The following is a 14,795-nucleotide window of genomic DNA, read 5'->3' on the forward strand; positions in this document are numbered from 1 at the left end:
GCACACCTCGGTGGTAAGCACTTATACCTTATACCCTATAGCATGTTTTGCATTTATCGGCACCATTAGGACCACCATTGTCACTACTTAGTGAGCACTCTTCTGAGGGGAAACTGTTGCCCAGGACATATAATCTAGTCCAGTGGTATTATACCATTACTTTATATTGGAACATAGCGGTTTTCTCCTATTTGGTAGGTCCAGCCATTCATTCTATAGGATTACCATTTTTTTCATTGTACTGGTTCACATATATTTGTGGTAATACTATTGTACATTTGTGCCAATACTGTTTAGTGTTGAGCACACACGAGCACATTGCTGTCTTCCTATATATATTGCGGACAGATATATATATATTTTTTGTCTGGTCTTGATGGTTAATTATTACAGCGGTGCCCTTATGTGCTTTAATGTTCAACACTGCAGTTTTTGCTATTGTTGATTAGTACATATTTATTAATATCTGGCTTATATGCACCACCTGTGTCTGTATTTGCTTCCCTCCCTTTGGAGGTTTTTTTAGCCCTGTTTTACAATTGGGTTTTACCCATTATTTTGTAATAAAGATTTAATTTTAAAATTATGCTCTAGCCTATGTCACTCATTATCCCTGGCAATTGCACCTTATGGATATAAGTTGATATATATATATATATATATATATATATATATATATATATATATATATATGGTACGGAAAGTATTCAGACCCCTTTAAATTTTTCACTCTTTGTTTCATTGCAGCCATTTGCTAAATTCAAAATAGTTCATTTTTTTTCTCCTTAATGTTCACTTTCCACCCCATCTTGGCTGAAAAATAGAAATTTTTGCAAATTTATAAAAAAGAAAAACTGAAATGAAATATCACATGGTCATAAGTATTCAGACCCTTTGCTTAGTATTGAGTAGAAGCTCCCTTTTGAGCTAGTACAGCCATGAGTCTTCTTGGGAATGATGCAACAAGTTTTTCACACCTGGATTAGGGGATCCTCTGCCATTCTTCCTTGCCGTTCCTCTCCAGTTCCGTCAGGTTGGATGGTAGACAACAATATTCAGTTCTTTCCAGAGATGCTCAATTGAGTTTAGATCAGGGCTCTAGCTGGGCCAGTCAAGAATTTGAATTTCGCAAATGGCTGCAATGAAACTGAGTGAAAAATTTAAAGGGGTCTGAATACTTTCCGTACCCATACATATATTTATCTATCAAAAAATTGGAACAGCACAATAATTATTAACGGGTGCCAGGCATCCCAGGCAAAAGACCAATACTTGCCCAATTTAGACAGAAGAAAAAATGAGGCTCAGACATGTGGGTCTGAATAAAGTCTACTACTTTTTTCACCTTAAGGATTTTGGCATGCTGCCTTAGTTTTTTCTTCTTCTCTCTCTCTCTCTCTCTCTCTCTCTATACCTCAGGAACAGAATCTGCTAAGATAACTTTTTTTCTCTGGGTTTTTGGGGTGACGGCCCTATATGTCCTGCAATAGTGTTCTGAAATCAGTGTAGAGGAAACACTGACAACATTCACATCCGACAAAGCGCAGACTCTCAAGCCTAATCCACTCTCTGTACTTAGAGGTTTCTTGGATTTTTCATGAATATGGAGAGAAATTAGTTAGTAAATCGAATTACGTGGCATCCAGTGAGCTGCGAACAGTTCCAAAGTATCGGTGGCACTGTGGCCAGAGCTGAAGAAGCTGCAAAACATTCAACATTTCATCTCTCGTCTTCCAATTATTCTATAATTCAATGTATATTCTTATTTCTAGGCATCAAGGCCTTAAATTTCTGTTAATTTGTTTTCCCTTATTATTATCCTATTAGAAGGCGTAACCCAATAAATAAAGGGTGTGTAGCGGGAGTACGGGTCTCGTGTCACGGTAATTGCATTCATGCTATTGGTAAAAAGATAACAAAAAGTTCACATTGTGAATTATCAAGTTATAAGATATATGTTTTTTTTTCCAATTTTTAGCAGGTTCAGCAAGCTAATATATTCTCCATCAAGTCAGTAGGAATATTTCTCCGGCTTTTGCCAGTCTTTATGGGGTTAGAACAGAACATGTAGAATATCTGACGTTCATTCAACAGGCGGGTCTATGCTGTCGCAATCTCATCTGCATATGATGAGGACTTGATTAGCCCTAAACAACCCCTTTAAGGCCCTTTTACATGGGCTGGTGCAGTCTGTATGGGGATGAATGATCATTTCTACTTTCATTCACACACCATACCGCTTTCAGCTTTTCGGCAACACATTCATTCGCTGCTTACATGGAGTGTAAGTGCGGAGTGTTCCCATCAGCAGAAAATCGAGCGTGTTTTATGTTGCGCTTTTTAGATTAAAATAATAAACTACTACTACTTTTTTTTGTAAATACATACATTTTGAACTAAAAATAATTTTTGCAATATGTCTTCATGAACCATTTTACATTTTTTGTCTTTGTTTCCTTTCATATTGCTCTCTGCACAGTTAGTGGAGATTCTTCAGTGAGCTCCCTCTTTTATCTTTTTTTTTCCCCAGCTCCTCATATGTTGACTTATGACAATAAACTGTTCAGCTCAATCTTTGATGTAGTAATTCATTATTACAGAAGAGCTCAGAAAAACACAGATAAGAGATACAAACACACAATTAGAAGACGCTCACTGACTGTTTCTCACCTTTTGAATGACACCACTTGCAAAAATGTTTCTTTTTAAACAAAATTTAAGTTAACAAAAATTTCACACAGAAGATGTCCATATTTCTTAAATTTTATGTATTACGATGGCTAGCTATCCGTCATGGAGTGCACAGAGCCGATTGCATCAAGTATAAGTTATTAGTAAAATAAAGGACTCTTTAAATTTGTCCTCCTTTTTATTTCTGCAGCAGTGTTGACCCACCAGCCCGTCACTCCTTTATGTCAGAGGGGCCAAGGCCCCCTAATTTACGTTTTCAGCACTGGATATTTTTTGTTTGCACAGGACAGATGTCTCCTCCGGGGATGGATATGTTTTTCCAGCCTCCGCTCTGGAGTCGTTCGTATGGTTTAACTCATAATTGTCTTTGTGTCCCACCTTCCTGCAGCTCATACACCCAAGACAAGAGTCCTTGCACTTCGCAAAGTCCTTGTATGTACTCTCGCTGGCAAAGCAGTAAAGCGCCGGATCGGCAACGCAGTTGAAGCTGGTGAGCAACAGCGAGAAGTGATAGATGTTGAAAATTTTCGAAGCAAATGAACAGTTTGTCTCAAACAAGCTCCGAATAACCATCAGAATATGATAGGGGCCGAAGCAAACCAGAAAGATCAGGACAGTGCTGAGGACCAGCTGCTTAATTTGGACCTTCGTCTTTGTCTGTGTCCCTTGACTCTTTCGAATGACCCTGAAAATCCGGCAGTAGGAAAATAACAAGAGAACGATTGGAAATAAGAAGCCAGCAAAGAAGCGGTAATAATTAATATTGTGCTCCCATCTTTTTATGGGATAATGTTCAAAGCAGATAATGTGGCTTTCAGGATCTTTGCTGACCTCCCCGTGTTGGAAGAAGATGTAACTAGTCATTAATTCCTTGAGCCAAATGACCATACTGACCACAAGAGCAGCTTTCATAGATCGGAGCTTGTGGAACCTGAAAGGGTGAACAAGGGCCAAGTATCGGTCCATGGAAATGCAGCACAAGAAGCCAATGCTGATGTAGATGTTTTCATACAGGAGGATCCCACAGATCTTGCACATCAGCTCATTGTACGTCCAGTTGTCATGTTGGAGGACATATTGAAGCCAGAAGGGCAAGGAGAAGATATACAGGAGGTCCGCCAGGGTTAGATTCACCAAATAGATCCCCAGCTCGTTCTTGGCTTTGATTTGGAGGTAGCCGTAGTACAAGGACAAGCAGTTTGCTGGGAGACCGATGACAAACACGGCAACGTACACCACAGGGAAGAGGGTCTGATGTATGGTGTGGTCGATAGTGCAAGAAGTGGTATTGCTCTCCTCTTCAGTTCCATTCTCCATGTCACAGAGTTCACATCACATCAGCATCGTTAACCCTGGGGGTCTCTGTGAAGGAGATAATGAAATTGAGAATAAATTAAGAATTTCTGGAATTCCCCCAATAATCGCATCAAAATAAGGAAAAAAAATCTCAAACTGTCAGTAGCCTTATTTTCTTTTACTGTAGATATTGATTGTACGTATGAAATATAGATGGAACGAAATTCAGGATCCTTTAATTCACATTCACTACTCGGACCCCTACCAATCTCGAGAATGGGATCCTACGGTCCCCCGTAACTGAACCCCTTCATTCTGAGAACCCCCTCTAATGATGTCACTGATTTTGAACTTTAAATAATATGCAAATTGCCTCTTCAGAGAAAAAATATGCAAATTGCCTCTTCAGAGACAAAGAGGACTTAAACTCTACAGCGCCACCTGTTGGAAGTAGCGGTCCTACACGTCACAATCAACCCTTTAACGAGTCGTGCAATATGACTTAAGATAAAAGCCAAATCAGTATCTCAATTCGCAGACACGGTGAATAAAAAGTCAAATAGTTTGCTCCGTTGCATTTAGTTGTGTAAACATTTTGTTTTTTACTTTTGTGTGTTTTTTATTTTGTAGTAGTATTTGTGGGAGGTCTTGGTTTTTTGTTGTATTTTTCAGGACAAGCTATAGATTTTTTTGGGAACTTTTTTCAAAGAATATATAAGAATGTGTTATTATTTTTTTTAGAAGGGAAATGCCTAAAATTTGCAAACAAAATTCAGTTCATCATGCATTGGTTTGATTAATTTAACATTTTTTTATACAAGAATCCCAAATATCTGTATACTATTTGCATAGTTATTTATTAACTTAAAGGGATTGTCCCTTTTAAAGGTTATTGTACCATGGAGTTGCAGAGGTCTAAAATTACAACTGGAGCTGTCACTTTCCCTCCCCGGGTCCAGTATTGTCTCTCTGCCAATGCTTCAGTCTTTATTGATGAGCCGCAGCGGTTATGTAAACGTGAGGTCACTACTACAGGCAATCAGCAAAGGGATGGGTCAGGCCTGTTTCGCACATCAGTTTTTAGCTGTTAGGCATAATCCGGCTAATTTGTAAGAAAACGGATCTGGTGCAAATTGTGAAAAACTGATGCGCCGGATCCATTTTTTTGCTGGATCCGTTTTTGTTTACCGGGCATAGACTTTGGACTTCCTGTTCGAGAGAGAGAGCTCAGTGTAAAAATACCGGAATTGGTAGCCGGAATCACTCATTTCACCTCACTTTCATCCATTTATCACTGGAACTGTCGCTGTGCTTTTTTTTTTAGCTGGACAGAAAAACGTTCCTCTGTACGTTTTCTCCGTCCGCCGGAAAAATCATTTTTGATGGATCCGGCAAAAAACGGATGAAACGTGTGGCCATCAGGCGCAATCCGGCACTAATACAACTCTATGAGAAAAAAACGGATCCGGTTTTTTCAAAATTCACTGTATTGTACCTGACGGCAAGAAACTGATGTGTAAAATGGGCCTTAGTGATAGCCCCATTTGCGATTTAAGAATTCTGTAACCTTATGGAACAATTACATTTTAAAAGGGACAACTCCATTCATTATTTTTATTCCTTTTACCTTTTGTCACATTGCATTTAATATGCGTTATATTTTCTATATAGCGAGACCGCTAAGTCATGTGGGTAATTTGGCAATGCATCCTGGGAACGGAAGATGGCGGCAGCCAAGCGCGCATATCGCAAGAGCTTCGCTGGATCCCGGTGGGTGAGTATATAACTATTTTTTTATTTTAATTATTTTTTTTTAAACAGGGATATGGTGCCCACACTGCTGTATACTACGTGAGCTGTGTTATATACCGTGTGGCTGCTATATACTACGTGGCCAGTGTTAGATACTGCGTGGGCTGTGCTATATACTACGTGGCCAGTGTTAGATACTATGTGGGCTGTGTTTTGTACTGCATGGGCTGTGCTATATATTACACGGCCTGTGTTATATACTAAGTCGCCTGTGTTATATACTGCGTGGCTGCTATATACTGCGTGGGCTGTGTTATATACTGCGTGGCCACTGTTATATATTGCGTGGCCTGTATTAACGCATCGGCTATTCTACAATATGTATGTATGTATAAAGCAGCCACATAGTATATAGCACAGGCCACGTAGTATTTGTCTGCTATATACTACATGGCTCCTATATACTACGTGGCCTGTGCTATATACTATGTTGCTGCTATATACATACATACATATTCTAGAATACCCGATGCGTTAGAATCGGGCCACCATCTAGTATTTTATAATGGAGGAGCAGGGGGACTAAACGCAGGAACAAGTATTCACCTCCAAGAAAGAGTGGTTAATATTTTCTTGTAATTTTAAAGATTAAAAATAAGGTGCCAATAAACTTGCATCAAGTTTATTGGCACCTTGTTTGACAAGATTTTTAAAAATAGTGTGGAAAAAAGACCTGTACCATATAGTCCATGAGCCGGGCCAGATATCGGTACCACCCGGAGTGACTAATTTTCTTTGGTATTTTTAGGTAGATGCATGTCTGTAGTTTATTTTTTGATATGATAGCCCTTACATATACGTAGCTTATTAACCCCTTCAGCCCTAGGCCTATTTGTACCCAAGTGCCTAAGCCAATCTGACCTGTGCCACTTCATGGGCTAATAACTTTGGAACGCTTTCACCTATCCAAGCCATTCTGAGATTGTTTTCTCGTGACATATTGTACTTCACGTCAGTGCTAAATGGGAGTCAATATATTTTACCTTTCTATATAAAAAAATGCTAAATATTCGGAAATTTTGGAAAAATCGGCAATTTTTTAACTTTGAAATTCTCTGCTTTTTACAAAAATACTGATACCCCCCATAATAGTTATTAATTTACACTCCCCACATGTTTACTTCATATTGGCATCATTTTGAAAATGAAACCTTATTGTTTTACGACGTAATAGGGCTTATAGTTTTATGCGCAATTTTTCACATTTACAGCAAAACCCACTTTTCAAAGGACCAAGTCACTTCTGAAGTCACTTTAAGGGGCTTACATAACAGAAACCACCCATAAATTACCCCATTTTGCAAACTACACCCCTCAAGCTGTTCAAAACTCATTTTTAAAAACTGTTAACCCTTTAGGTGTTCCACAGGAATTTTACCAGAATGAAGGCGAAATTTCAAAATTTCATTTTTTTTCCAGATATTACATTGTAATCCAATTTTACCTGCAACCTAGCAAGGGTTAACGGCAAACCCAAACTTGGTTACCCTAATTCTGCAGTTTATAGAAACACCCCACATGTACTCGTAAACTAAAGTATGGGCACACAGCACAGCTCAACACGGAAGGAGCGCTATGTGGTTTTTGGGTGGCGGATTCACTGGAAGAAATCTAGGGGGCCATGTCACATTTGAAGGCTGCCTGAGGTACCCCCACAGTGGAAACACCAAAAAGTGACCCTATTTTGGAAACTACACCCCCAAGGAATCTTTTAGGGGGTATAGTGACCACTTTGACCCAACCAGTGTTTCACAGTAGTTGGAAACACTTGGTTGAGAAAATGGAAAAAGTGCATTTTTTACATGAAGGTGTCATTTTAGGCTCATTTTTTTATTTTTAAGAGGTGTACCAGCAAAAAATGCACCCCACTATTTGTTCACCAATCTCTCCCGAACACAACAACACCCGATATGTTGTCGTACACTGCAGTATTGGGGAACGGCAGGCCTCGGAAGGGAAGGAGCGCCAAATGACTTTTGGAGTGCAAATTTTACTGGAAGAAATCTAGGGGGCTATGTCACATTTGAAGACACCCTGAGGTGCCCCAACACACGCACACACACTGACACATACACGTACACACTGACACATACATGGTCGAGACCATGCTGGCCATGGTTCGAGCTTCAAGAGAAGGCAACTGGATGCTTCACCTAGGAGCAATCCGACAGATGATACCATGGTGTTTTGCCTATGACAAGGTCAACTATGCCCGATACCTAACCTATTACTATGCCACAATGTCTCGGCTGCCCATAGAACACCCAGAGGTCCATGAATACTTCATGCAAGGTGGCTTTTCGGTCCAGATCGGTAGCAAGAATCCTTTTGGACGAATTCCTGTGGACCAGACCATTGAAGAGACAATCAACAAAGACACCCAGACACCAGGGGGCACAAAAGGCTTCAGCCTCAAAGTTGGAGCTGTTTCCAGGTTCTACCTGACATCAGAGTACCGCAGTATGTACTTGAGGCAGCTGAGGGCCCTGGTAGGCCAACAATATACTGACTTCAGCCATTCAGACCTACAGGTGTCTAGGATTAGAAGAGATGAAGCCGATGTCCAATCTTTCGTTCAACTGCTGGAGACAGGTTGGGTGAACCCCTTCAACAAAGAGCATAATGGTGAACTTATCAGTTTGTCAACAGCGACTGTAGCACCACCAGATGTAGCCAAAGACCTTCAAGGGGCATACAGTATAGGAGAGGATGCATATCAAACATTCAAGGATGAGCGTTTGGGTACCGATAAGCCAACTACATTGTTTCATGACAAGATGACGAAGAACAAACTTAAAACGTTCTCTAACATCCAAATGAAGACACGCAGACAAGGTCTTGGCAAGGAGGTAATTTTGAAGGCTGACAGAAACCTATTTGGCCAGATGATACTTGTAGCTGAGAACAGAAAGCTACAAATGAGTGATGTCTTGACTCATCCCCTGGGTCCATTGCCATGGGCACTTGCCAATGGTGATGGGTCTATCCGCAAGACCAACAAGGCTGCCCTCGCAAGGGAGTTGGAGAGGAATGCTCGTCCTGCAGAAGTGATCCCCGAGCCCTCTGCAACCATCATTGATGGGATGAGCCTGGTTCAGAAACTGAAGGGAAACAATGCAACATTTGGCCAGCTAGCAGGCACAGCAATGAGTTGCGCTATCCATGAGGGTGCTAAGAGCAAGCGCATTGATATTGTCTTTGACGTCTACAAGGAGACATCCATCAAAGATACAGAAAGAGTCAACAGATATGAAGGCACAGGGATCCATTTCAAGAACATTCAACATGGGCACAACATCCAGCAGTGGAAAAAGCTTCTAAGTAGTTCCTCCAACAAGGCAAGTCTCATAAAGTTTCTGGTAGAAGAATGGAAGGCGAAACACCACAGGGAGAAGCTTGAGGAGAAGGAGCTGTATGTCACATGTGAGCAGCTCTGCTTTAAGATCACCAAAGAACAGTGGGAAGAGGCTGCTGACCTTAAGTCAAATCAAGAAGAAGCAGACACACGCCTCCTTCTCCATGCTCTTCATGCAGCAGAATCTGGTTACAAGTCGGTCATCATCACTTCGGAGGATACTGATGTCATGGTCCTGTGTCTGGGCATGTGCCACAAAATCCCATCCCACCTGTTCCAGAAATGCGGTACACAGAACCGGACAAGATTCCTGGATATCACCACTCTGAGCCGAACATTGGGAGGCAGCGTATGTGATTCATTGATTGGTATGCATGCATTTACAGGCTGTGACACCGTCAGTGCATTCGCTGGCCGTGGGAAGATGACGACACTCAAGCAGTTGAAGATGAACAAGACATACCAGGATGCCTTTCAGGAAGTTGGTCGTTCATGGGAAGTGTCTACCGAACTTTTTGAGAAGTTACAGGAAATCACCTGCCACATGTACCTGCCAACTACCCAAACAACTGAGGTAAACAGGCTCCGTTATCAGCTGTTCTGTGCCAGACGTGGAGTGGTAGAGTCAAGTCAACTCCCTCCTTGCCAGGACTGCCTTTTCATGCATGCACTGCGTGCAAACTACCAGGCTGCGATCTGGAGGAGAAGTCTGCAGAGCCAGCCATGGGTTGCAAACCCAACAGACTGCGGTTGGATGATAGATAACGACGGAAAGCTTGTTGTCAAGTGGATGCAAGGGGCACCAGCACCAGAAGCTATTATACAGCTACTGTCCTGCAAGTGTGTGCGGTCATGTGAACTTCCTCAGTGTACTTGCCTCAGCAATGGCCTGAAGTGCACAGACATGTGCAGATTACAGACATGCCAGAACAAGGGTACTGAAGACGAGCCAGTAGAACAACAGTCAGATTCAGAGTCCGATGTTGAAGATATTATGGAGTAACATATATATATATATATATATATATATATATATATATATATATATATATATATATATATATATATATATATGCACATGACATGTTCAGTGTGTATTTACATAACTTGGATTAAATTTTGTTACAAATACTACATCTAGTCACTCCGGGTGGTACCGATATCGTCATATTTGGTTCTTGGCTCATGCTAAAATTCCTGTGGAACACCTAAAGGGTTAACAGTTTTTAAAAATGAGTTTTGAACAGCTTGAGGGGTGTAGTTTGCAAAATGGGGTAATTTATGGGTGGTTTCTGTTATGTAAGCCCCTTAAAGTGACTTCAGAAGTGACTTGGTCCTTTGAAAAGTGGGTTTTGCTGTAAATGTGAAAAATTGCGCATAAAACTATAAGCCCTATTACGTCGTAAAACAATAAGGTTTCATTTTCAAAATGATGCCAATATGAAGTAAACATGTGGGGAGTGTAAATTAATAACTATTATGGGGGGTATCAGTATTTTTGTAAAAAGCAGAGAATTTCAAAGTTAAAAAATTGCCGATTTTTCCAAAATTTCCGAATATTTAGCATTTTTTTATATAGAAAGGTAAAATATATTGACTCCCATTTAGCACTGACGTGAAGTACAATATGTCACGAGAAAACAATCTCAGAATGGCTTGGATAGGTGAAAGCGTTCCAAAGTTATTAGCCCATGAAGTGGCACAGGTCAGATTGGCTTAGGCACTTGGGTACAAATAGGCCTAGGGCTGAAGGGGTTAATAAGCTACGTATATGTAAGGGCTATCATATCAAAAAATAAACTACAGACATGCATCTACCTAAAAATACCAAAGAGAATTAGTCACTCCGCTTGGTACCGATATCGTCAAATTTGGTTCTTGGCTCATGGACTAATAGACATTACATAAGGCAGAAGGCAGTTGCGCCTTTTTCCTATTCTGATACCTGTATATTATTGATCTAGTCTTAAAGCATTTGCACTAGAACACTATTTACTAAGTGCTTCACTCACCTTTAGTTTCTTTTCCAGTACCTGTTACCCCATGAGGATGGGATAAGACTTTGCAGCAGATCCTTTTCTTCATGCACCTATCTACCTCCCACACATATCACACGCGGTTTCTATCATAAGCCAACAAGTTCCTCTCTAGATGTTCCATTCTTGCCTTTAGTCCTGAATCAGATTTTTTTTTAATGCTTCCTGCTCTTATTAACAGAGGTCTCCACCCGCATTAGCCACTCACAATAAAATGACACACATCCTCTTAAGAAAGAAACCTCTGAGCTATTTCTCACCAGTTAATGGGAGATTCCCACTTTAGGGTGTAGAATAAACAGACTGCGATGGAGTGGGGAGACAGTAGCTTTACAGGGATCCTATTCTCATGACTCATGGGCTGATCCCTCCTTTTAGTATAATTATATTTAAGTCAATTAAATTTAAAAAATATTCATCAAATATTGATTCAAATTATTTGTATTATGTATACATCGCTTATGGAGACCTTTGTCGAGCACCTTAAAGCAAACAATTCTCCATGATTACAGCCTCAAAAAACCCTGTGTGTCGCCTGATCGCACAGCCATATATCACTCTCTGTCCTCTTGTTAATTATTTTTATTATTATTTCTTTATATAGCACCATTGATTCCATGGGTTACATCAAAATACACTTACAGTACACAAACTAAGAAAGGTAGACTGGTACAGAGGGAAGAGGACCCTCCCCTTGTGGCCTTACATTCTACAGGATGATGGAGAAGGAGACAGTAGGTCGGGGGTTACACCAGCTCCGGTGGTGTTGAGGTGGTCATGTGGTCATTGTAGGTTGTAAGCTTTTGTGAAGAGATGGGATTTCAGGTTCTGTCTGAAGGGTCCAAATGTGGTGGATAGTTGGACGTGTTGGTGTACAGAATTCCAGATGGGGGATATTCGGGAGAAGTCTTAGAGGCGATTGGGTGAAGAGCGAATAAGTGTGGAGGAGAGAAGGAGGTCTTGGGATGACAGAATATTATGTGAGGCAAGATATTGGGAGATTATTTCGGAGATATACGGAGGAGAAAGGTTATGGATGGCTTTGTAGGTCAGTGTTAGTAGTTTGAACTGGATACGCTGAGAAATTGGGAGCCAGTGAAGGGATTTGCAAAGGGGAGAAGCAGGAGTGTAGCGAGGAGAGAGATTAATTAGTCGGGCAGCAGAATTAAGGACAGACTGGAGAGGTGCCATAGTGTTAGCAGGGAAACCACAGAGGAGGATGTTGCAGTAGTCGAGACTGGAGATGATTAGGACATTCACAAGCATTTTGGCAGAGTGAGTGTTGAGGAAAGGATGGATTCTGGAAATATTTTTGAGCTGGAGGCAAAAGGAGGTGGTGAGAGCTTGGATGTGCGGTTTGAAGGACTGGGCAGGGTCAAGGGTTACACTGAGGCAGCGGATTTCTGGAACAGGGGAAAGTGTGATGTCATTTATTGTGATAGATAGGTCAGGTAGGGAAGATATGCGAGATGGAGGAAAGGTAATTCAGATTTGTCCACATTGAGTTTGAGGAAGCAAGAGGAGAAGGAGCATATGGCTGATAGACACTGTGGGATTCTGGACAGCAGAAAGTCGACATCTGGGCCAGAGACGTAGAGCACAAGTGGTGAGGTGTGATTTGGAGAAGAGATGAGTAAGCTCTCCTTCAGTGATTTTGGACAGGGAAGTTATGGGATTAGGGCATTGGTCTGGTATACAAAGGGGTTGTGGTTGTCTGACAATAAAGACTCTCTAAATAGTCTCCTGATCACTGTAAGGGTATGTGCAGAGATACGTAAGGGCAGCGCTTTGGATGCAGTGCATGTTTGCTGCGTCCAAAGCGCTGCCATCTATCGAATGCAGGTGAATCCGCATGTGTTCAATGAAACTCGTAGATTCACCACATTCTATTGGTGTAATTGGCATCTCCGCAAAAGAATTTGACATGCTGTGGTCTGGAAAGACGCGCTGCATGTCCGTCTCCGCGGGTGAGCCACGGCGTCTCTGGACGCATAGTGGGCATGGGATTTCTTGAAATCTCATCCACTATACTGTAACATCTGGCCGCTGCTGGTTGGGCGCTGCAGATGTACGCAGCGTCCAACCCGCAGCATTTACTGATCGTCTGCAAAATACCCTCTAGCCTTCCTCATCTCCACAGCAGTTTTTTGTTTCCTGATGAGACTTTTATGTTTTGAACCCTATCTAAGTGTTAAGGCGATGCAGCACAGACTTAAGGTACCGTCACACTAAACGATATCGCTAGCGATCCGTGACGTTGCAGCGTCCTGGCTAGCGATATCGTTTAGTTTGACACGCAGCAGCGATCAGGATCCTGCTGTGATATCGCTGGTCGTTGAACAAAGTTCAGAACTTTATTTGGTCGTCAGACCGGCGTGTATCGTCGTGTTTGACACCAAAAGCAACGATACCAGCGATGTTTTACACTGGTAACCAGGGTAAACATCGGGTTACTAAGCGCAGGGCCGCGCTTAGTAACCCGATGTTTACCCTGGTTACCAGTGTAAAATGTAAAAAAATCAAACAGTACATACTCACCTTCGCGTCCCCCGGCGTCCGCTTCCCACACTGACTGAGCGCCGTAAAGTGAAAGTGAAAGTACAGCACAGCGGTGACGTCACCGCTCTGCTGTTAGGGCCGGCGCTCAGTCAGTGCAGGAAGCGGACGCCAGGGGACGCGAATGTAAGTATGTACTGTTTGTTTTTTTTACATTTTACGCTGGTAACCAGGGTAAACATCGGGTTACTAAGCGCGGCCCTGCGCTTAGTAACCCGATGTTTACCCTGGTTACCCGGGGACTTCGGCATCGTTGGTCGCTGGAGAGCGGTCTGTGTGACAGCTCTCCAGCGATCAAACAGCGATGCTGCAGCGATTGGCATCGTTGTCGCTATTGCTGCAGCGTCGCTTAATGTGAAGGTACCTTAAGGCAAATAGAAGGTCGTGGGGGGCGGGTGATCTGCAAGATGAAGATTAATGGGAATCGTTGGTGAAGCTTCACAGGGAGCACCCACTGAGTGTTGAATTTGCAGTTACTAATGCAGCCATTTCTGAAAACGCAGATATAAAAAATGTGAGAAGCAATACAGAAATTAGCCAACCACTTAGTTCAATATAATCCATTCACGTGTGATTTCAGAAATGGATATTGTGTATGTCCATGAGCAATAACAATATTTTATGTAGCGAAAATTCAGAAGCAGCAGTATAGAGGACATTATACAGCCGTACTGAGCATTGTAGCTGTGAATCCAGCTATGTGTTGAATTAAAACATTTGCTACAAGGCAGCAGCTTGGAGCAAAATTATACAGTGTAGTACTGAGCAGTGGAGCTGTGAATCCAGCTCTGGGGTAAAATAAAATATTTGCTAGCAAGCAGCTTCACAAAAAAGACAAATTTACAGCGGTGCTGAACAGAGTAGCTGTGAATCCAGCTCTAGGGTGAAATAAACATTTTCTCCAAAACAGCAGCTTAACCCCTTCACCCCGAAGCCTGTTTTCACCTTCCTGACCAGGCCAATTTTTACAATTCTGACCACTATCACTTTATGAGGTCATAACTCTGGAACGCTTCAATGGATCTGATTCTGAGATTGTTTTCTCCTGA

At 41.7% G+C, this 14,795-nt stretch overlaps 1 protein-coding gene across 2 annotated transcripts in view; it reads right to left on the reverse strand.

Annotated features, from left to right (window-relative positions):
* Positions 1 to 2,351: 2,351 nt before the first annotated feature.
* The window catches only part of GPR68 (G protein-coupled receptor 68), a 32,777-nt gene continuing 20,333 nt past the window's right edge, over positions 2,352 to 14,795 (reverse strand). The window contains exons 1-2 of one of the 2 annotated variants that reach the window (XM_077249256.1): positions 11,167 to 11,535; positions 2,352 to 4,053 (exon numbers count right to left, since the gene is read on the reverse strand). In XM_077249256.1, the coding sequence (XP_077105371.1) occupies positions 2,935 to 4,008 (1,074 nt within the window). In that variant the 5' untranslated portion in view covers positions 4,009 to 4,053; positions 11,167 to 11,535 and the 3' untranslated portion in view covers positions 2,352 to 2,934. Of the gene's footprint in view, positions 4,054 to 11,166; positions 11,536 to 14,795 lie in introns of those variants that run through there. The other variant, XM_077249265.1, reaches the window with a different exon arrangement.

The sequence above is a fragment of the Ranitomeya variabilis genome, chromosome 1 (assembly GCF_051348905.1).
Source record: "Ranitomeya variabilis isolate aRanVar5 chromosome 1, aRanVar5.hap1, whole genome shotgun sequence".
NCBI lineage: Eukaryota > Metazoa > Chordata > Amphibia > Anura > Dendrobatidae > Ranitomeya > Ranitomeya variabilis.